This window comes from Arachis hypogaea, chromosome 17 (genome assembly GCF_003086295.3).
Source record: "Arachis hypogaea cultivar Tifrunner chromosome 17, arahy.Tifrunner.gnm2.J5K5, whole genome shotgun sequence".
In the NCBI taxonomy this organism is placed as follows: domain Eukaryota; kingdom Viridiplantae; phylum Streptophyta; class Magnoliopsida; order Fabales; family Fabaceae; genus Arachis; species Arachis hypogaea.
Window position 1 is genome coordinate 22,189,676 of NC_092052.1, and position 23,665 is coordinate 22,213,340.

The 23,665-nt window shown below is 37.8% G+C and overlaps 2 protein-coding genes across 2 annotated transcripts; both read right to left on the bottom strand.

Moving 5' to 3' along the window:
• Positions 1-3,642: 3,642 nt before the first annotated feature.
• Positions 3,643-5,151, bottom strand: LOC112762990 (uncharacterized). The gene is made up of 2 exons (XM_025808776.1): positions 4,444-5,151; positions 3,643-4,326 (listed from the first exon to the last, which is right to left on the bottom strand). The coding sequence occupies exons 1-2, from the start codon at positions 5,149-5,151 to the stop codon at positions 3,643-3,645; spliced, it is 1,392 nt and encodes a 463-aa protein (XP_025664561.1).
• Positions 5,152-10,092: 4,941 nt separating this feature from the next.
• Positions 10,093-12,544, bottom strand: LOC112767260 (protein NUCLEAR FUSION DEFECTIVE 4). Its single transcript, XM_025813142.3, has 2 exons — positions 11,284-12,544; positions 10,093-10,568 (listed from the first exon to the last, which is right to left on the bottom strand). The coding sequence occupies exons 1-2, from the start codon at positions 12,423-12,425 to the stop codon at positions 10,133-10,135; spliced, it is 1,578 nt and encodes a 525-aa protein (XP_025668927.1). The 5' UTR covers positions 12,426-12,544; the 3' UTR covers positions 10,093-10,132.
• Between the last annotated feature and the right edge of the window lie 11,121 nt (positions 12,545-23,665).

The window sequence follows — 23,665 nt, forward strand, 5'->3', positions numbered from 1 at the left end:
ATTCGTCTGACCGTTTAGGCCTGACGTGACTCTTCCGTATCAGTCGCGTCTGTTGCGTTCTTCGAGGCATTACTTTTTTCGATGGGGGGTATTTATTGCGAGCCGTGTTTTTTCTCTTTTGCCCTTACGTTTGCTTTGCTTTCCAGGGGTATTTTCGTCATTTTACTTTTTCAAAACCGTTTTGGTTTTCCTTCTTCAGTTCCCTCGTTTTGCTTTTACTTCTCTGTTGCTTCTTTTTTCCAATCAGAGCATTTTCCACTCTCCATTTCTCTTTCTGTGGTTTCGACTGATCTTCTTCTGCGGCGCTTTTCCTTCGGGTTTACTTCCTTTAGTTTATCAGGTTGGTATTTCTCTGTTTCTTTTTGCTTCTTCTGCTCTGTCTTCTGCTGCATTTTTGTTTTGTTTTTGCTAAGTGTAGTTTTAGAGTAGTTTTGTGGTAGATAGTTATGTTGTGTCCCGTAAGGGGGGGGGGGGGGCGAGTGCCACCGTACAATTTGGTAGTGTGCGGTGGTGGTGTTTGTTTTTGGTTTTCCTCCGCCGTTTTCTGCCGTGAGGTTTGGCTGACGGTGGTGCTCGTCGATATTTTAGGTATGGCTCGCCGAAGGACGGAGGGTGTGAGGGCTCCGGTGGCCCCGGCGGGGGGTGTCCCTGGTCTTTTTTCTTGGGTCACTAGTGACGTCTGGGGGACGCCGTCGCGGATGACGGAGGCGGACCTCCAACGGCTCCGCGATGAAGGGGCTGTCTGTGGGGGTGGCGATGCTGAACGCCACTATGAGCTTTCCCTTCCTGGGGTTGACGAGAGGGTTTGCTATACCAATCTCGACTCCCCGACTGTGCCGGATTGGATGTGGGTGTATGAGGCGATGTTTACCCGGCTTGGTGTTCGGCTTCCCTTTTCTCCATTTGTCCAGCAGTTATTGAACCGGTGCTCTGTGGCGCCGTCCCAGCTACATCCGAATAGCTGGGCGGCGATACGGTCTTTCGAACTTGTCTGTGATTTTTTAGAGCTACCTGCCTCATTTAATGTTTTCCTTTTCCTCTTCTTGTGTACTCTTCCGACTAAGGAGGGGAAGCACAAGAAGGGGTATGTGTCTTTCAGAGCTCAGCCCCATCGTCGTGTTTTCGGTTTGTATGAAGATTCCTTTCACGGTTTTAAGAGTGGTTATTTTAAGGCTCGTCCCGCGGGGGGACATCATCCTTTTTGGTTGAGTTGGAGGGTGAACGTCGGTTCCCCACTTACTGGAACTTTAAGGCGGGCCCGTCAGTGTTTACTCGGGTTTCGAAGGAGTTCCTGTCCTCGGAGGAGCGGGATATTGCTCTCGTTCTGTGGCAATTATTTGGGGAGCGTCCTCTTAATCCTCGGGACGTGATGGGTGATCCGGTTGCTTGCCGGTCGTATGTTGGTGTGTGTCTGTTCTTTTCTTGGTTTTTATGTTTTGTTTCCCGTTTTCGTAACTTGGGTTTTTTGTATTTTTTGCAGTTGAGATGGCTGGTGGCTTGACATCGTTGGCACGTTTGAAGGCGGCGATGGCCCAGGAGGAGGGGTCATCGTCCCCGGCTACTCCTGCTTCTAACCCCGTTGCGGGGTCGCGGGCCGCTTCTCAGGAGGTAATTTCCTCGGGCGCGCGGGTCGGCGCCCAGGTTTCTCCTGGCCCTGCGAACTCGCCTGAGGTTGTCGTGGTGACGGCCGCTGAGGCTTCTCGGAAGAGACAAAGGCATGGGGAGCCGAGCAGCGAGACCTCTGAGGAAGAGGGTCTTGTGCCCAGTGTGATGGATCGGCGCTTTGATGCCCCGGGATTCATTGATGAACACTTGATGCCTGGTACGGAGCCGTTCTTTGATGGCTGTGATGTCTCTTTCCAAGCCAAGTCGGTGTATCGTGCCCTCCTCCGGTCACCCGTTGTTGTTCGGAGGGCTGAGCCTGTGATGGCACAGGTCGGTTTGCTGGATAAGAAGCTGCGTCATTCTCATGCCGAGGTGGCTAAGTTGAAGGAGGAGCTTGAGGCTGCCGAGGCTGCGAAGGAGAAGGCTTTGAAGTCTTCAGAGGAGGCTGGGGCGGAGATTCTCCGACTTTCTGAGGTTGAGACTTCGCTTCTTTCCCAATTGGCAGAAGAGCGGCAGCGGGCTTCAGATGCAGATTCTCAGGCTGTCGTGCTTCTCGCCGAGTCGGAAGCTCTGAAGGCCGAGGTCGCTGCCTTGAAGAGGGAGAAGACGGAGTTGCTGGCTGATGCAAAGGATGCAATTGCGGCTACCGAGGAAACGATGAGGGCTCAAGCTTTAGTGCTGGCTTCTGGTGCGGATGTGTCCGTGATGGGGGCCTTCAAGACTGTTCGTGATGGCCAGATCGTTGACCTCGAGTAGCTTTTATCTTTATCTCTTTGGATTTTTTCTTTAAACTATGTTTTGGATATTTTCGGATGGCCAAGGGCCGTGTATTGGAACACTTTACTTTCGTTTTAATAGTGTTTATTGGCCGTTCGGGCCTTTTTGTATGTTCCGTTGTTACATTATTTTTGGGCCGTCCGGGCCTATCGTACATTCTGTTTTAGGCTATTCCGTGTGTATTTTGTTTGTTTCCTCGGACCGTCGTTTGGTCGGGTTCTTTTGTGGATATCCGCGTTTTTGGGCCTGGGGGGTGATCAGTCCCCTAGTTGTGGCCATGTTTTTGTTCCGTATTTGGGACACTTAGGAAAATAGAAATAGCTGTTTTAATGGAATTTTTATTGATGGTTGGGCCTCGTTAAAACCCTCCGTTGATGGCGGGAAAGAGTACCCGAGTTTGAAACTTAAAAAAAAAAACCTTAGAAATCGTAAACTGGTAGGAGAAGTACTAAAAACAAAAACAGAAATGAGGACAAAGGTGCGACCTTTTTAGGTTGGTCTAGGCGTAGTATCGTCGCAAGTTGGCGGCGTTCCATGTCCTCGGGACTTCGTCGCCGTTGAGCCGTTCGAGTTTGTACGCTCCTTTTCCGATTACAGCCTTAATTCTGTATGGTCCTTCCCAGTTGGGGGTGAGCTTCCCTTCTCCTAGGGTCGGGGGACCGATATCGTTTCGTCGTAGGACGAGGTCGTCGGCCGCGAATTCTCGCCGGATGACTCCGTGATTGTATCTTAGGCTGATTCTCTATTTTAGGGCTAGCTCCCTGAGATGGGTTATGCTTCTTGTTTCGTCAATGAGGTCTCGTTCCGCTTTCTCGTCGTTTCCTCCGACCGTTTTTCTGGGGCTTGGGTCTCCGATCTCTACCGGGATGACCGCCTCAACACCGTATGTTAGTCAGAAAGGTGTTTCTCTCGTGGTCGTCTGAGGTGTGGTTCGGTATGACCATAGGACCGATCCGAGTTCGTCGGCCCATAGTCCTTTGGCTTCGTCGAGCCGCTTTTTAAGTCCTTTGACGATTATTTTGTTCGTGGATTCTACCTGTCCGTTTGTCTGAAGGTGTTCTACCGAGCTGAAACGGTGAGATACACGTAGCCCCTCTAAAAATTCTCTGAATTTTTTGTCGGTAAATTGGGTTCCGTTGTCCGAGATAACGATCTCGGGGATCCCGAATCGGGTGATGATCTATCGCCAGAGGAATTTTTGGCATTGGGTTGCTGTTATGGAGGACAGGGGTTCGGCTTCGATCCATTTAGTGTAGTAGTCTATGGCGACGATGAGGTATCTAAGCTGGCCGGGTGCCGTTCTGCTAATATGATGCTGAGCTGGTGCGGTGCGGCTTGGTGGATATTGGCGTGCCTTTGGCATTTGTCGCAGTTTTTAACTATTTGTATGGAATCCCGGATAACCGTGGGCCAGAAGTAGCCTGCTCTGATGACTTTTTGGGCTAATGTTTTGCCTCCGACGTGGTGGCCGCAGCAGCCTTCGTGGATTTCACAGAGTATGTACTCCGTGTTCTCGGGTTCGATGCATTTGAGCAGGGGTTGCGAGAATCCGCGTTTGTATAGCTGTCTTGCGACAATGGTATAGTTGGCGGCTTCCCTTTTTATTCGTTTTTCCTCTTTGGGGTCTGGTGGCAGTGTTCCATCGAGGAGGTATTGCAGGATAGGGTAGGTCCAAGATCCCTGGTTTGAGATTGTCAAGTGAGCGTTGGTCGTTGTTGACACGGAGGGTGTCTTAATGACTTCCTGGATTAGCGATTTGTTACCATGTCCGGGTTTGGTACTGGCTAGCTTGGAGAGTAGGTCTGTCCTGGCATTTCGTTCCCTAGGAACGTGCTGTATGGTGACGTGTTCGAATCCTTCCTTTAGTTTGTTCACCTTGGCGAGGTATTGTTGGAGTAGGGGATCTCGTGTCTGGTAGTCTCCGTTAATTTGGGAACTGACTACCTGTGAATCGGTATTTACTTCCAGGACCTTTGCTCCGACTTCCCGGGCTAAGGATAGGCCTGCCAAGAGGGCCTCGTATTCTGCTTGGTTGTTTGACACTGGAAATTCGTATCATACCGACTGTTCGATTGTGATCCCGTCTTGGTTTTCGAGTATGACTCCGGCGCCTCCGTAGGTGGAGTTTGACGAGTCGTCGACGTGTAGTTTCCATGATTCGGGGGTGAGCTTTCCCGGAGTCATCTCGGCGATGAAGTCGGCCATGGCTTGTGCTTTGATCGCATTTCGGGGTTCGAATTTGATCTGGAATTGAGATAGTTCGATGGACCACGCTAGCATTCTTCCCGCTAGGTCGGGTTTTTGCAAAACCTGCTTGACCGCCTGGTCGGTTCGAACCGTCATGGGATGAGCTTGGAAGTATTGTCGTAGGCGCCGGGAGGCTGTAAGGAGTGCGAAAGCTAGCTTTTCTAAGCGTGAGTAGCGAGCTTCCGCATCCTGTAGGACTTTGCTTATGAAATATACGGGTTTTTGCACCTTTTTCTCGTTTTCACGGACGAGCGCTGCTGCGAGTGCCTCTTCCGTTATGGAGAGGTACAGGTAAAGTGTTTCCCCTGTTTGGGGTTTGGCGAGGATTGATGGTTCCGCTAGGACCCTCTTGAAGTGTTGGAATGCTTCTTCACATTCCGTCTCCCATTTAAAAGGGGCTCCTTTTTTCATTAGATTGAAGAAAGGGGTCGCTTTTTGAGCCGATGCTCCGAGGAAGCGCGATAATGCCGTCAGTCGGCCGGTAAGCTTTTGGATGTCTTTGAGGTTTTTGGGGCTTGTCATCTCGAGGACAGCGCGACATTTCTCCGGGTTTGCTTCAACTCCGCGTTGCGTAATCATGAAGCCGAGGAACTTCCCTGCCTCCATTCCGAAGGCACATTTTGCCGGGTTGAGTCGCATTTGGTGCTTTCGTAGGGTGTTCATTATGACCTTGAGGTCGTCGGTTAGTTGTTCGCCAGATTCGGTCTTGGCGAGCATGTCGTCTATGTAGACTTCTAATTTGTTTCCGGACAGGTCTCGAAATATCTTGTTAACAAGTCTTTGATAGGTGGCTCCGGGATTTTTCAAGCCGAAGGCATTACAGTGTAGCAGTACGTCCCATCTGGGGTGATGAACGCTGTTTTCTCTTTGTCTGGTCGGTGCATCCGAATCTGATTGTAGCCGGAATATGCGTCCATGAAGCTGAGGTATCGGTGACCGGATGCAGCGTCTACCAATCCGTCGATGTTTGGTAGGGGAAAGGCGTCCTTCGGACAAGCTTTGTTGATGTCCGTGTAGTCGACGCACATTCGCCATTTCCCGTTAGATTTTTTCACTAGTACGACGTTGGCTAGCCAGGTCGTGTAGGGGAGTTCCCGGATGAAGTTGGCCTCGAGTAGGGCTTTAACTTGTTTTTTGACTTCAGTGGCTCGGTCTGCTGACATTTTTCTTCTCCTTTGTGCCACTGGTTTATCTTTGGGGTCCACGGCTAGATGGTGGGACATTAGGTCGGGGTTTATTTCCGGCATATCGGCTGGTGTAAATGCGAACAAGTCTCTGTTCTGTTTCAGGAGTTGGGAGAGTTCTTCTTTAAGATCATATGGGAGGTTTCTATTAATGAAGGTGTATTCTTCCTTGGTTGGCCCTATTTGTAGTTTTTCCATGTCTCCTTTTGGTTCTGGCCTGGGTTGGCCGTCTTGTCGCGCATCTAGGTCGGCTAGGAATACTCCGGCTGCGTCTCGAGATTTTTTTCTTAGGGCTAGGCTGGTGTTGTCGCATTCGGCTGCGACCTCTCGGTCCCCGTGGATGGTACCGACTGAGCCATCGTCGGTTCTGAACTTCATGAGTAGGTATTTGGTAAAGATGACTGCAGAGAAATCGTTGATTGTTTTTCTTCCGAGAATCACGTTATAGGCTGTGGAGTCTTTCAGGACTACGAATTCGGATAGGATTGTCTTTTTCTGGTTGCTTGTTCCTATGGTGATGGGGAGGGTAATTGAGCCATCTGGTTTGAGAAAGTTGTCCCCAAGCCCCGTGACGCCGTGGCGATGTGTTTGGAGGTTGTCGTTGTGGAGTCCAAGTTTATCGAAGGCTCCTCGGAAGAGGATGTTCGAATCTGCCCCGGTGTCTACCAATATCCTTCGTACTAGGCCTGTTCCAATTCTAGCTGAGATGACGAAGGGGGCATCTTCGGCTGAGGTGCCGTGTTGGCAGTCCTCTGGTAAGAACGTTATCGTATTGTCGGCTGCGGAGATTGGGGCTTGGTTTCTTACAGCCATTACCTTGAGGTCTTTTTTTATTGTTAGCTTTGACTTGCTCGGTACGTCCTTGCCTGTGATGACGTTTACTATGATGGTCAGATCTCCCTCTGGGCTTTCCCTGGGGGGTTGCTTTTGGGTTCTCGGGTTACGCCCTTCTCTCTCCGACGACCTATCTCTCTCCTGGCGTCTCGGTTCTCTGATGATTTTGGCAAATTCTGGGAGTTTTCCGTCTCGTATGGCTTGTTCCAGGGCGTCTTTAAGGTCGAAACAATCTTGTGTTTTGTGACTGTAACCTCGGTGGTATTCGCAGTAGAGGGTTTTGTTGCCTCTTGTCTTTTCTTTGAGTTGTCGGGCTTTCGGAATGATGCCTCGATCTGCTATTTGGTGGTATATCTCGGTAATTGGTGCTGTCAGGGGCGTGTAATTAGAGAATTTGCCTATTCTCGGAGGTCGGCTGGTCGGCCTGGGGTGGTCCCGTTGATTTTCTTTGGGTGTTGGGTTATGGTGAGAAGCCGAATTGCCGCGTTGGGTGTTGCCGTGCTGCCGCTTGTTGGCCGCGACGACCTGGCTGACTTCTTCGTCGTTGATGTAGTCTTTGGCGACGTTCTGGATCTCATGCATGGTCCATACTGGTCTGGTGGTGAGGTGTTTGCGAAAATCTTCGTTCATTAGCCCATTGGTCAGGCAAAGGCTTGCGACGGAATCCGTGAGTCCGTCGACCGTTAGGCATTCGTCGTTGAAGCGGTCGAGGTATTTTCTTGTGGATTCCTCTTGTTTTTGTGTGACCCCTAGTAAGCTGATGGGGTGTTTGGCTTTAGTGATCCTAGTAGTGAACTGGGCCATGAACTTTCGCGTTATATCGTGGAAACTGGCTATGGATCCGTTTGGGAGGGCGTTGAACCATTTGATCGCTGGTCCGGCGAGGGTTACCGGGAAGGCTCTGCATCGGACCGCGTCGGCCGCTCCTTCTAGGTTCATTCTGGCTTCAAAAGCCGTTAGCTGTTCTTGGGGATCCTTAGTTCCATCGTACTTCATATCGGTAGGTTTGTCGAAGCCTTTGGGGAGTTTTGCTCTTAGGATTTTTTCTGTAAAGGGTGTAGCTCCCATTATTATATGGTCGTTTCTTGTGCGTTTGGTGTTTCGGTCTCTCCAATCTTCGTTTGAGTAGTGTTGATAACTCAGATCTCGGGAAGCGCTGCGGTTATGTTTCTTGTTATATCGCCGTTCTGGCGATTTCTCGTGTCTGTGGTCGCGTGAGGTGCTGCGACCGTCTCTTCTGTCGTGTCGTCGGGTTGGCGACCTACCGTGGTGAGACCTTGATCTGGAGGTTGCATGGCTTCCGTGTTCGTTGTTGTGTTTTTCTTTATTGGTTATCTTGCCTTCGAGTTCCTGGACCCGGAGGCAGAGATCCTGGATGATCTGCGCCGCTTTGTCCCTGGCTTTCTCAGGATGTCGTCGGTCCGTGACGTCGTGGTCGTTCGTGTGTTGGACAGTACTTGCTATTCTCGCTTGGTTTGTGACCTCCCGGTGCTCAGGGGTTGGGTTAAGCGGTTGAGAGTCATCTTGGCTTGAGGGGGTTCCTTCTAGGATGTCCCCCATCCGGCTTTGCTTGGCGCAGGTTCCCCACAGACGGCGCCAATGTACAAGATGTCTCCGATACGGGTTGATGGGTGGATCGGGAACCCGCGGGCAAGGCTGGAGCCGGATTTCTTGACTGGAGCGGTGGGGGGTGGTACCTGCAAAGACACTCCGACGCTCAAGTCAGAATGAATCTAAGAGGTAGAAAGTGTGAGGAATGAATGAATACCTGGAGGGACTTGGGTCCTCTTATTTATAGATGATGGGTGTTCTTATCTTATCTTATCTGATCAAGATAAGACGGACGTGTGAATTCAAAAATTGGTTAGGGCCGGTTTTTGGGCCTTTCGGAGTTGGACCCGAAAAGTCGGGTAAGGTGCAGTCCCGAGTTCGGGATCCGTGGCCCGAATCCGTAACATATATCTAAAAATCTTGCATGTGTATACGTACGTATTCGTATTCTTCTTTTGTGTTTTTATGAGAACTTTTTTATTATGATACTTAATTAGCTTTTCTTCTCCCTTTTGACAGTTGAGTTTAATCATCAATTCAAAATAAATAAATAAATGAAATAAGTACAAAATTCTCTGATGTGCCCCAAAGAAAAGGGAATTAACAACTAACTAACATCGTTTTTCATCTGTTGTAATCACCTGAGTTTCTTCTTTTAATTTCTAGAATCCTCTACACTCAACTCCTTTATTTATTACAATTATAATGTTTTTTCAAACTTAATCCATCTCGAATTCTGAATTGGCAGTTAGAAGTTGGAAGCTTGGAGTAGGAAAATCCTTGGAACCCGCCACACACAATCTCTTTGTAATGTGACTTATTTTTGTAATGTATATTTAAATAAGTCGCTAAAAAATTTTACTTCGAACGCTTTTTTTTTTAAATTTTTTTTATTATATTAATATTTTTAAATTTTATAAAAATAAGACATATAAATTTTTATTTTAGCAAGATTTATTATTTTCACTTATTTTTATGTTTTATTTTTATAAAATTTAAAAATCTTAACGTAATAATTTTTTTTAATTTTTTGGATAAAAATGTCTAATACAAAATTTTTAAAAAATTTATTTGAGTTTATACTTTTTTTTATGCGTATAATATAACATTTTTGTTATTAGATTGAACTGCATGTGTTACGGTTGTTCTTTCATTTATACTATTATTAGATAACAAAGGATGTAAAAAAGATTTCACTTTAATGTTAGGGAGACAAAAAAAATAGTCAGAATTTGTCTTATTTAATATTTATTAATTGTCACAACAATTAATCAATGCTAAATAAGGCAATTTATAGCTGTTTTTGGCTGATTTTCTTTGGTTACCAAACATTTTTGGATAACAAATTGGTTCACTCTCCTTTAATTATATCTCGCAACAGTCTATCTATCTATCATATAATAAAATGGAAAAAATCCATTTGGTATAAAAAAGAGTGAGACACATTTCAGAATGCTTTGATTTATCTCCGCCTAATAAGTGACACGAAGGCGTTGTTATTATTAGGCTGATTAAAAAGTAGCTCATGATATTGATGAAGACACACTATTAGGACTGAATTAAACCTTCAAACGACGTTTACTAGTTGATATATTGTTATCAAATTGAATACCAAATTAAAAACCGAAAAATCAATTAAACCTTTTTATGATCATCAACAAGTTACACTAGAATTTATATCCTCCATATATAATCTAAATTTTAAACCGTATACGTAATTGATCAGAAGAATTCACACCTATTCATGCTGAAAGAAATTAAATCTTAATCGTATGCTTTTGAGTAAAGAAAAACAGGTATATTCACTTTCATATTACTCTGTTTTTTATGTATTTATTTTGGCTTAACTTTAAAAGTGTTATAGGATTGATTAATGAGTGACTAACTATTAGTATAGTTAAAAAGTGGGAAAAATATATTAAGTAAAAATGACATCATTTTTGTGATGAGTAAAACTTGCGAGTTCTAACATGTAAAATCAAAGCCAACAAAGTCCCAAACCAACAAAGACAACCCCATACGATAAAAGTGTCTCTATAACATTCCATTCCAATACACTTCCCAGAATAATAACGTTGTTGGCGATTTCCTTCATTATGGTAAACAAGTGCAGCAGAGTAACCAAAGAGAAATGAGCCCATTGGAATATTTGCCACCACAACGTTATGGTTCACTGAGAAATTGTTTGTCCCAAATAACTCACTTGTGGTTGAGACCGAAGTTGAAGTGATTGCTCCAGTGCACACTCCAATTATGGCAGTGCTTATGTATAGGGCTAGGTGTGTTTTGTTTAGGAGCAAGAAGAATGCACCTGCTATTGGTGCCATCATTGCTACCATTGATCCTGGTCTTGATATTACATACTTGCCCCTACAAAACCATAAGAGCACAAATGATATTGTTTTAGTGTTACATAAATAACAACCATACTAGCCAACTGTATATCAAAATTAAACATCAAAATAGAATATATATTAAAAATGAATTATGTTAAATATGTAGATCATAAATAATTTAGTAGTTGATTTTTATTGTGTAAATAATATTTTTACATAAACAATTAACATAAAAACAAGACTTTTTTTTTAACTCAAAAATAGGAATATTAGTCTCAATATTCTATGATAAAAATAGAATATTTTTATTTGGTTGGTGATTTTAGAATTTTTATGTATCTACGTAAAAAGATTTTAAAATGGTATGAAAAATATTATGCAATCTTGTTATTTGAACCCATTTTTAGTGTCGGACACCATATATTAAAAGGAGGAAAGAAAAAAGAGAAAAAGAAAAATGAAAAAGGCAAGTGAAAAAAAAAAAAGAATTTAAAGTTATGTGATAAACAATTAGTGTAAACACCAAAAGTAGGTTGGACATTTTTTCAATAATAAAATATTAACTAAAACTATATTTATAGCTTTTTTCAAGTAGTTGCATGCCATTGGAGTAGAAACGAAATTTATTCTCTTATTCTTCACTAAGGTAGAGTTGTTGATCAACTAACATAGTAATAGCCATGAATTATATGATGAATATGTAATAACTATAAATGTTGTTAGAGAGTGAAGAGAATGTGTAATTTTACCTGTAAAAGTAGTCCATAAGAGATGGCATGAGCCTTCCAAAGAATCCAAAAGATGAAGACAAAGACACCAAAGAAGAAGTGGCAGAGCAACCCCTTGACTCAGCAATTTGTCCCAAATTATTAAGAAACACCAAACCAAGTGTTGCACCAAAGAAATACACAAAGAAATATAGCCAAAAATCTATTCTTCTAATCATCAACATCACTCCAATCTCTTCTCTACTTCTACTAATAATTACTTCTTCATTATCATGAACATCTTCTGTGGTATCTTCACTCTCTTTCACCTCATTATTATTATTGCTCTCTTCCACACATACCCTTAATGAATTCTCTCTATTTGTTTGCCATGATCCAACGAGTTCATTGATCTTCATTGAAAATGGGACTAATAGAGGGATCAAAAGGGACACTATAATACCAAAAAGGTTACCCTTTTGAGATATTTTGCTAGATACAAATTCCAAGCTTGTGATCACAGAATAAACCCCAGTTGCAATTGTAATGAAAAACATAACAACAAAGCCAACACCCATTTTTCTATTCCTTGTGGTGGCATCAATTTCTCCAAGTATAGAAGAAGCTACTAATCCAACAATCAATGGTATAGTAGAGTTTAGAAGGAGAAAGGTTGTAGCTTTATTTTTGTTGTGCATGGAAATAGCATCAACAATGGTGTTATAAATCTTAGCACTTAATCCTTGGTAACTTGTTGTGATTCCAACAGCAACTTGTTGATCAGAAGAGAAGTTCCTAATTGTGACAACATAGCAAACAGTGTTGATCCAGCAAATGCTGTTTCCGGCTATAACTGTTAGCAAGAACACATGCCAATAGGACAAAGAAGAGACTTGGTTTGTTATGAAGAGATATTGGACACCATAGCCAACCAAACCAAGTGTTGTTCCAATCATTAGGACAAGCCAAAGGGGTAGGTAAATCGCCGCCATGCCGGAGAAAAAGCCGAAGAGCTTTCCGGCATCCGAGGCGAAAGCAAGGTTGTTGAGTTGAACTTGGGATATTGAGAGGAGTTGCTTTAGTTGTGAGGAGTAAGCTGGGAAATTTGTATTTGTTCCATTTATGGCTTGGAGCCAAATGATTCCCACAAGACTCAACCATTGAAAGGAAGTTGAAGAAGCCATTCTTGCTAAGAGAAGAAGCTTTTCACAATATTTTGAAAATTTTTGCACTTCTTACCTCCCAAAGATACCTTCAGTTGTGAGGCTTTATATCCTACCAATAAAGAAAGGAAAGGAATGACAAAATTAGAAACTTCAGGTGTGAAAATATATTAATATACAAAATTTCTTATTTAAATAAAACTGCTAAAAATATAATGATTCATGTGTATCTTTTCATGATATGACATTAAAATTTTTATAAGGAAAAGTCTAGGGACAGCAATTTTATTGAATTTTGGCTAGCATGTAACTAATAGAGAAAGGTGGGTTATTAGATGAAATCTCACACCAATCTTACATCATTAAATCATTATTGATGGCTACCAATCACAAAAATTGCTAATCCCTAGTATTGCTCTTTTTATAATTTAAAAGTTTAGATTTCGATTCTTATTAACAAATAATACAAGATAAATTAAAAAAGAGAAAGAAGATATATATAAAAAAATTATGCAAATAAAAAAAACTATTAAACTTATATTTTTTTTAAAAAATTAGTTTCATCACATAAATAATGTAATAATATTAGATTGATTGAGTGATAAATACGCTTGTCTTCTTATTCATAATCTCAAATTTTATACTTGCATATAAAAAAATGATGTTAAAAAAAATATAGTTATAGTTTTTTGAGTCAAAACTAGTCAAATTTTAATAATAAAATTCAAATGCTAAATAAAAAAAATAATAAATCCACCACCTATGTGGCTGTACTTATTAAAATGTGGTTTTATATCAACCACCTATGCTTTGAAAGATTGTGTTGTGTGAAAAGAGAAGACATGCATATAACATATGTAATATACAATTAAGTGTTACAATTTTGGATTTTGCTAAAGAGACATGTCTGCCTTATTAATTAATTGTGGAGATAGACAGAAAATGAATTTGTTCTATGAACTATTAAGTGTTATAACATGCTGCAGGAATATACATACTGTGGCTTGATGATGAAGTGTACACAGAGAACAAATTCATTGATGTCATTTCTCATGTCATTCTCTGTTCTCTTATATATTATATACACTCTGTTTCACACTTTACATAATATTAGGTTCGATTTTGAGGTAACTTATGTCGTCAGTTATACGTAATCTAAGAAGATTGTTGTGGGCCAGTCAGATATTTTTCATGTTTCTGAACCATACAATAGCTTGGACCCCCTTTGAAATTTTGAACCCTTCCCTTGCTTAGCTTCTTATTAGAAAATACTTGATTCAATGCTTGATTATAATTTTATTTCATTTGTACTTATCCACCACATTACATATATTTTCGATAAAAAATGCCTATTTATGTTTTAATACAAAAGAAATCATAAAATATTTTAAGTATATAAAAAATAGGTGAATTCTATCGTACCCTCTCTAAAATAAAGGGTAAATTACCTATTGTAATATATATATATATTAAAAGTGATTCACCAGATGAGTTTTATAACGTGGAAGAGATTTTTACGAATGCAATTGATGCACTTTAAGGTAGAGGAGAGCTTATAGTCCGTGATGATAGAAGTCATAAAGACATTTGAAAAGATTCTTCAGATCTTCAAGTCATAACATAGTTAAAGACATTGTTGTTGATGATGTCAAATACAAGTTTCAAGAGATGGTAGATTCAGATTCTCATGAGATTAAAGACATTGTTGTGGATGAGGTGGAGATCAATAGGATTTGCAAGATGAGGTAATAATTATACACAAGAATCTAATAACTTTTATGGGACAAAAGTTTTGCGGATAGTGAACTTCGAGGATGTTATCACTATACAGAAGAGGGTGGAGGAGACACAGTGGGTGTACGCTGAGGTTGGGAAGGAGTTGTGCCTATGTAGTAGAGATTTTCCGTACTTCGATAGCACAAATGTTGCCACGTGTAACGAGCTGAATACGTAGTTGCACCTTGTTGATGGGTTTGTGAGTTCACCGCAAAGAAATTTTTCTAGCGGTGACAGCCACCACCACCACCATAGCTAAACTAAATTTAAATAATCACAAGAGATAAAAAGAAAAGTAGAGAACATATACTTAATTATTATGATCAACATTCAATTTAATTATAATTATAGGCACTATATATATCACAGAGGGTAATTTACTCTTTATTTTAGAGAGGACATGGTAGCATTTACCTAAAAAATATTATATGATTGATATTGACGACTAAAATTACTAGAATACCAATATTCTTATTATATTTAAAACTCAACCAAAATTATATACTTGAAGCATACAAAAGGAAAAAAAGTAGTGCAAATATGAAAAAAAAAAGGAAGATATATACTTGTTTTGTGCATCATTTCACATTTTAGTTGGTTGTTTTTCATATCTGATTTCAGCAGTAATGCTTTCAATAAGCCTTCTTACATAGTTTATTGATTTTGATATCAAATTGCCAACAATTTTAGTGATACTTAATCGGCACTAAAACCTCCATGAAGCAGCAATATTGTAACTTGTAAGTATGAGCCTTTTTCATGTAGGTTACAATAATGGAGGGTAAATTATTTTAGATATGTATATAGTTTCACTTAATTATTAATTAAGTGTGTTTATATACAATTTAAGAATTTATAATCAAATTTTAATTAATTAAGTTTTTATAGTTTATACATTTCTAACCAAATTTCCCCCTAGTAAAAATGTTTTTCAACTAAATTTATTTAGTTTCAGTTTTCTTGATCAAGTATTTTTATATTGAATAATTTTTAAAAAAAATTGAATATAGTAAAAATTTAATCACAAAAATTTTAACGAGAATCTAAGGGTCTAGAAAAATACATTTATAAATAAATAATTAATTGAAAATACTTAAATTTTCATACAATAGAAAAGCTTTGTAATTAGTCTTTTACTTTTTATGGTCTTAAACTTTCATAGGGTTAAGAACTGGAAAAAGAGAAAAGATAGAGAGATAAGAGTAAAATTATATATCTTTAATAGTGTTTTTATACTTTTTTTGTTATTTTTACAAAGAGTAATTTTTACATTTATATATTATACACAGCATTAACACTTAATGCATATATCAAGAATCTGTTAAAGACTCTAGTAACTAACTAACAGGATTGGTTTAGCTATGGAAACAGTTTCATCCTTTTGATATTCTACGTTAACATTCTTCTTCAAACTCAGAGAGGAATTTTGAATCACCCTGAATTTGCTTTTGAGTTGTTCAAAATTAACACTAGACAAGAGTTTGGTCATCAGCTATTTGAAAAGTTGATGGTATACGTACAACGTAAAACTGGTTTTTATATTAGATAATTAGATAAAAAATTTTAATTAGACTCTTTTTAACTACTTTTGTTAAGAAATACAAGTTTTAATTTGATATAGGATAAATTACAAAATATTCTAAAATTATTGTTTTTTTCTTAAAAATAATAACTAATAAAAATGTAATTACAAAATTTTTATCAAGTATATGAACTAAATTATAAATTTTTGAAACCGTAAGAATCTAATAGAAAGATTAGATAACAGAATAATTAAACTACACTTAAGTACAAACTTTTGGACTACAAAAACAACTAACCGAAAAAAAAATTATAGAAAACTATAAAGTAATTAAAACGTTTAAAGTGCTTTTTTTTTTTTCCTGTCATGAACATTTAAAGTACTTACATCAGTTAGTTGATCATGGACAAGACATGATTGATATCACACATGGACTGTTTGGTTTATGCATTTAGATATTTCATTTTGGCAGCTGACACTTTAGTTAAAGTGGTAAATTAATTAATCTTTTTTTTTTCCATGGGTAAATTAATTAATCAAGTGCCTCTAATTTTTTGTCTTGGTTTGCTACTCAGAACCAGGATGGAACATCCATGACCAAAGGACGGAACAGGACCAAAAACAAAAAAGAACCAGGACAGGACAACAACTATGAAGGGGAAGGGTAAAAGGAGAACAGGGAAAACTCTTATCATTCTTTTTATTTTTTTGGTGTTAATAAACTCTTATCATTCAACATGGTTCTTTTTTTGTCATGGTATGGGCTGGAAAGTCCGACCCACACCCAAAAACAATAGCCGACCCAACCCAACTACTAACATTATTACAGAACGTGACTCTCCCTTCATAAACCCTCAACATGGTTTCTGAATGAAAATCTTATCTTCTTTTCTGGATCAGATATAAAACTATTTTTCAAAATTTTGGTTAACCAGACCGTGGGCTGTATAGCCCTAACCCGCAAAAGGTTGGGTTTTGGTTGGCTATTGGGCTAATTAAGCTTCCATAGGTATTTCTATGGTAAAGAGTAATGTAATAAATTACCAAAAAGATAAGAGTAATGTTATAAGTGTTGTGATAAGATCATATGTGGATGCCCATTTTCAAAATAGCTTGGTTTATCAAGGATGACTCTATTTATTATAGTTTGAAAAATGTCATTATGTACACCTATAAATAGAGGCTCAAGCCTCTGAATAAAAACACACACAAGTAAAAGACAATTTTTTCTCTCTTTTATGTTGCAATACTTCTTTCTTTCTCTTTTTATTTTTATTCTTGTTATATCTTCCTTATTTATTTAGTTATTTTATAACACGTTATCAGCACGAAGTTCTAACGAAATCTTAGGAAGACTCTAGGTAACAAATTTTTATTATATCGAAGCTCTTTCATCTTGAATATAATGCTTTTGATATATCTGGATACTATATGCTAAAATCTATCTTGATTCAATGGATCTTGAAGATACCATTAAGGCTGAAAATAATACATCCCAGAAGGATAAAGCCAAATCCATGATTTTCCTTCGTCATCATCTTGAAGTATGATTGAAAAATGAATATCCCACATTAAAAGATCCTGCAGATCTGTGGAAAGACCTTGAAGAAAGGTACAATCATGTGATACTTCCTCAAGCCCGATATGTTAGAGAAAATTTTTTCGACCTTCCATGCCTCGAATGTGCTCGTGCAGTCGTGCAGCATCAGTATCGAGAAAAATGGTTTAAAAAATATTCTGAGTTAATTTCTTGCCTTCTTGTTGCTGAACGCAACAATGAGTTGCTATTGAAAAAATCATGAAGCGCGCTCAGCTGGCGTCGCCCCATTTCCTGAAGTAAATGCGGCAAATTATAACCCCAGAAGAGGTAAATGGCAAGATTTTGATAACAAGAAAAATTATGGAAGGAAAAGAAATTATATTCACAAGAAAGGATCTCACCAGAAGTGGGATAAAGAAAGAAACAATGGGCAAAGTATATCAATTAAGGATAAATACTTCCGTTGTGGTGAAAAGGGCATTGGTCACGTACCTGTTGTACCCCAAGGCATCTAGTTGATCTTTACCAAGCATCCTTGAAAAGGGATGACAAAGGAAAGGAAACAATTTTTGTTTCAAATAATGAAAATTTCACCACTCATTATGATGTATCTAATTTCTTTAAGGATTCTAAAGGAAATATTGGCTATTTGATCAATGATGGAATAGTTTAATATGTGTGTTTGCTAACTATTCATATGAATAATTTTACTGTATATGTACTTCTACTCATTTTATTATTATTATCATTTGTCTTTGAAGAAAAATGGCAAGGACATATTCTGAAGATATTTGCCTTGCAGATAGTGCAAGTTTGCACACTATTCTTAAAAGTACTATATATTTTACCCACCTTGTGCCAAAAAAGGAATATGTTAATACTATTATTGGCTCAGGCAATGTGATAGAAGGCTCCGGAAGAACTATAATTTTGTTTTCTGGAGGAACAAAATTTATAATAAATAATGCACTATTATCTACCAAGTCTCTGAGGAACTTGTTGAGTTTCAAAGATATTCGCCGAAATGGATATCATGTTGAGACAATGAATGAGGAAAATCATGAGTATTTATGTGTCACAACTCATGATTCAAATGAGAAAGTTATATTAGAAAAGTTGCCCTCACTTTTATCTGGGTTATATTATACAAAGATTAGTGCAATTGAATCACATGCCATTGTAAACCAGAAGTTTACTAGCCCAAATGAATTCATAACTTGGCATGATAGATTGGGTCACCCGAGAACAACCATGATGAGGAGAATTATTGAAAACTCTCATGGACATTCACTAAAGAACCAGAAGATTCTTAAAACTAGTGAATTTTGATGTGCTGCATGTTCTCAGGGAAAGTTAATTTTAAGGCCATCACCAGTAAAGATTGGATTTGAGTCTCATGAATTCCTAGAAAGGATTCAAGGTGATATATGTGGACCTATTCATCCACCATGTGGATCTTTCAGATATTTTATGGTCCTAATAGACGCATCTTCGAGATGGTCACATGTGTGCTTATTGTCTTCTTGCAACCTAGCGTTTGCGAGATTACTGGCTCAAATTATTTGATTAAAAGCACAATTTCCAGAAAATCCAATCAAAGCAATTTGTCTTGATAATGCTGGTGAATTTACTTCCCAAGCTTTTGATGCTTATTGTATGGCTAATGGAATAAGTGTTGAACATCCAGTAGCTTATGTTCACACACAAAATAGGTTAGCAGAATCACTTATTAAGCGCCTCCAATTAATTGCTAGACCCTTGCTTATGAGAACAAATCTCCCAACCTCGGTTTGGGGGCATGCTATTTTACATGCCGCAGCACTTATTCGTTTGAGGCCAACGAGTTACCATCAGTTCTCTCCTATGCAATTAGCTTTTGGCCAGCAGCCAAATGTCTCCCATTTAAAAATATTTGGGTGTGCGATATATGTTCCCATTGCACCACCTAATCGTACCAAAATGGGACCTCAAAGAAAATTGGGGATATATGTTGGATATGATTCTCCTTCTATAGTGAGATATCTTGAGATACAAACGGGAGATGTATTTAAAGCCGGATTTGCAGATTGTCATTTTGATGAATCAAAATTTTCAACATTAGGGGGAGAGAATAAGCTTCCTGAAAAGGAACTTAATTGAAATGCATCATCGTTGATGCATTTAGATCCTCGATCAGGGCAATGTAAACTAGAAGTTCAAAAGATTACACATTTGCAAAGAATAGCAAATGAATTGCCTGATGTATTTTCCGATACAAAGAGGATAACCAAATCTTATATACCAGTGGAAAATGCCCCAATTCGAATTGATGTCCCAGTAGGATAAATAGCCACTGAAGCAAATACACGCCAGAAGCGTGGCAGGCCTGTCGGTTCCAAAGATAAAAATCCTCGAAAGAGAAAAGAGGTAAATATTATTCCTGTTGAAAAAGACACAGTAAAGACACCTGCAGTTGTCCAAAATTTTGATATAATGCCAGAAGACGTTCAGGTACCTGAAAATTGTGAAAATGATGAGATCTCGATAAATTATGTCTTTACAGGAGAGAAATGGGACTGAAATAAGACAATTGTCAATGAAATATTTGCATATAATGTGGCATTAAATATCATGCATGAAAGTAAGGATCTTGAGCCAAGATCAGTCGAAGAATGTCGACAAAGGAATGATTGGCCAAAATAGAAAGAAGCCATGAAGGCTGAATTAGACTCACTTGCAAAACGTGAAGTCTTTGGACCTGTAGTCCGTACACCTGAAGATGTAAAACCTGTTGGATACCGATGGGTATTTGTGAAAAAACGAAATGAGAAAAATGAAGTTGTACGCTACAAAGCCCGACTTGTGGCACAAGGTTTTTCACAAAGTCTCGATATAGATTATGAAGAAACATATTCCCCAGTAGTGGATGCGATAACATTGCGTTATTTGATCAGTTTATCTGCATATCATAAACTGCATATGCAATTAATGGATGTGGTAACAGCCTACTTATACGGCTCATTAGATCGTGATATCTATATGAAAGTCCCTGAAGGATTAAAGATATCTAAACCATCCAATGAATATTCACAAGGATTATACTCAGCCAAATTGCAAAGATCTTTATACGGTCTAAAGGAATCTGGACGAATGTGGTATAATCGTCTTACTGAGTATCTGGCCAAAAACGAATTCAAGAATGATGATATCTGTCCACGTATTTTCATAAAGAAAACCGCATCTAGATTCATTATAATTTCTGTGTATGTTGATGATTTAAATATCATTGGGACTCCTGAAGAGATTCCAACAATTATAAAAACTCTAAAAGAAGAGTTTGAGATGAAAGATCTTGAAAAGACTAAGTTTTGTCTCGGCTTGCAGTTCGAGCATATAAAAAGTGGGATCTTTATTCATCAAACAATATGCACAGAAAAGATCTTGAAGAGATTTTATATGGATAAGTCACATCCATTAAGTACCCCAATGATCGTAAGATCTTTGGATGTGGAAAAGGATCAATTCCATCCTAAATAAGAGAATGAAGATATCCTTGGTTCTGAAGTACCATATCTTAGTGTCATTTGGGCGCTAATGTACCTTGATAATAATACGCGACCTGACATATCATTCGCGGTGAATTTACTAGCAAGATATAGTTCCTCTCCAACCAGAAGACATTGGAGTGGAATCAAACAAATTTTTCGATATCTTCATGGAACGGTTGATATGGGATTGTTTTATCCCTATGGATCCAAGTCACAACTAGTTGGCTATGCAAATGCTGGCTACTTGTCTGATCCACATAAAGGGACAATTGATGTCCAAAAGATCCGCTCAAGTGATAATCTGGCAGATTTATTCACAAAGTCACTCCCAAAATCTTCTTTTGAAAGATTGGTACATCAATTGGGATGCGCCGATTTCAAGATATAAAATAATATCGGCAAGAGGGGGAGACTGTACTCTTTTTTCCTTGGTCAGGTTTTTTTCCCATTGGGTTTTTCTTGACAAGGTTTTTAATGAGGCAGTCCCCATCACTAAAGGATATTGTACTCTTTTTCCTTCACTAAGGTTTTTTTCCACTGGGTTTTTCTTTAGTAAGGTTTTAACGAGGCAATAATCCTAAATGGGCATCAAAGGGGGAGTGTTGTGATAAGATTATATGTGGATGCCCATTTTCAAAGTAGCTTGGTTTATCAAGGATGACTCTATTTATTATATTTTGAAAAATGTCATCATGTACACCTATAAATAGAGGCTCAAGCCTCTAAATAAAAACACACACAAGCAAAAGACAATTTTCTCTCTCTTTTATGTTGCAATACTTCTTTCTCTCTCTTTATATTTTTATTCTTGTTACCTCTTCCTTATTTATTTAGTTATTTTATAACAATAAATTGTGGAACAAAAGAGTAATGTTATAAGTTATAACATCCCACCGAAAAAACAGAGTAATGTTAATATGTTAATAAGTTATAACCAACTTGAATTGAGTGCCAGCTTACTTGTATGTTTAAATAAATGTTGATATTCAAATTCTATTTTATACATGCAACAATTCATTAACTAATAGCCAACCCTTAAAAAGTGATGCTGAGTGAGAATCATACTTTTTACAATAAGAATTTCTAAAAAATTAACTATAATTTTCATTTTTCATTCAACTTTATTTTTTACCAAAACAATTTTCATGTTACAAAAATATTGCATCTTGTATTTATTTTGTGTTTTTATTTTTAATATTTTTATTTCTAAATTTTGTGAAAAAAAAATAATAGTAGAATAATAAAATTATATTTTTATTTTTATTTTTTTATATAATACTACAAATAAAAATAAAAAATAAAAATACAAAATCAAGTGCACCAATAGTTTCCACTTTCCAATGCATTTTTGGTTTCCAGATATACAATAATACAAGTTAAGAAAATTATACAGTACAGATAAAAAAGTATACATATTTAAAGATATGCTTACGTGGCAAAACCTAAACCACACATTTTAAAGCCACACTTTTCACTTAAAACTGTAACTCTTCACAAAGAAAAGCGTCACCTAATGGAAAAAAGTAAATTAGAAGATTTAAGAGAAGAAATAATTAAGTTATCAAAATTAATAGACCAAAAATTAATGATTTTAACTAATGTTAACTGTAATGACACCGAATTCTTAAAATCAATACAAAATGATTTTTCTCAAAATCTTTATTTTACTATAAGTTTTATTGAAGGACTTCAAAAACCTGAAAAAACTTATTTTTCACACGGAATTTCTAAAAAATGTTACCTGGAAATGATTCCCCACATCTTTATCATACTTTTAACCCACAATTAAATTCTATAGTAGATATGCTTGAAGAAATATTAGTATCCATAAAATTTCAAAGAAATAAGGAAAAAGAGAATCCCAAAGAATAAAAGTTTCAAAATATAATCAACATAACAGATTTAAAAGTAAAACCACCACTAAAATTATGAATATTGAAGAAAAATTAGAAGAAGTTACAATGCTTTTTAAACAATTAAAAATGGCTCAAGAAAATAATATTATGGAACAAGGATTTCAAATAGAAGAAGAATTAGTAAATTCTGAAAATATAGAAAATGAAGAACACATCCTAGATTATTCTAGTGACGAAGAACCAGCAATTCCAATACAAGTAAAAAATGAAGCTGGAACATCTAAGGATAATCAATCTCAATTTAAATGGGAAACAGGTTTTGATAATTCTGCTTTTAAAAAGGGGTTTATAAATAAAGATTCAAAATATACAAAAATACCATCAAAATACGTTCCTAAAATCCAGAAAATGGAAGGAGAAAGAATGCTCGATTTAGACTGTAAAAAGAACGAAAAAGAAATTTTCGAAAACTGGTTGAATTCCTTCTTATTAGAAGCCTTTACTAATCCAAAACTTAGTGAATTGTCTGGAAGAGACATTTGGAATTACATAGGGTTTCATACTAAAGGAACTATAAGAGATTATATGACATCAATAGAAAACCAAATAATAGAAGAATTAGAAACAAAAACAACAGCTTATGATAAGATATTATATATAATGATGATTCTATATAAAGAATTTTTTGGAAAAAATATTATAGATCATAGACAAGAAGTCTATAATAAAGAATATCAAGAAGCAAAAAATCATTTAGCTAATATTCAGATATATGATTTATGTAATGTGGAGTCTTATATATGTAAATATAGAATACATTATTACAAATTAAAAGAAGAAGATAAAAATCATTATCTTAGTATGCATATAACAAAACTTCCATATCCTGCTAATGAATTTATAATGGGAAGATTTATAAGAGAAATAAATAGAGGGACAATTGAAAATAATTTTGGTGGAGCAACCTCTGCAATAAGAGAGGAAATAAAAGAACGTTGTATGCAAGAAGCAACTCAAAAAAGATTTGCAAATATAATTAG

Coding starts and splice junctions, on each gene's coding strand:
- LOC112762990 (XM_025808776.1), bottom strand. CDS start 5,151: ATGACAAGCCCCAAAAACCTCAAAGACATCCAAAAGCTTACCGGCCGA. Junction 4,327..4,443: donor GGATCACAATCGAACAGTCG/GTATGATACGAA, acceptor ACCGATTCACAG/GTAGTCAGTTCCCAAATTAA.
- LOC112767260 (XM_025813142.3), bottom strand. CDS start 12,425: ATGGCTTCTTCAACTTCCTTTCAATGGTTGAGTCTTGTGGGAATCATT. Junction 10,569..11,283: donor CTTATGGACTACTTTTACAG/GTAAAATTACAC, acceptor ATGGTTTTGTAG/GGGCAAGTATGTAATATCAA.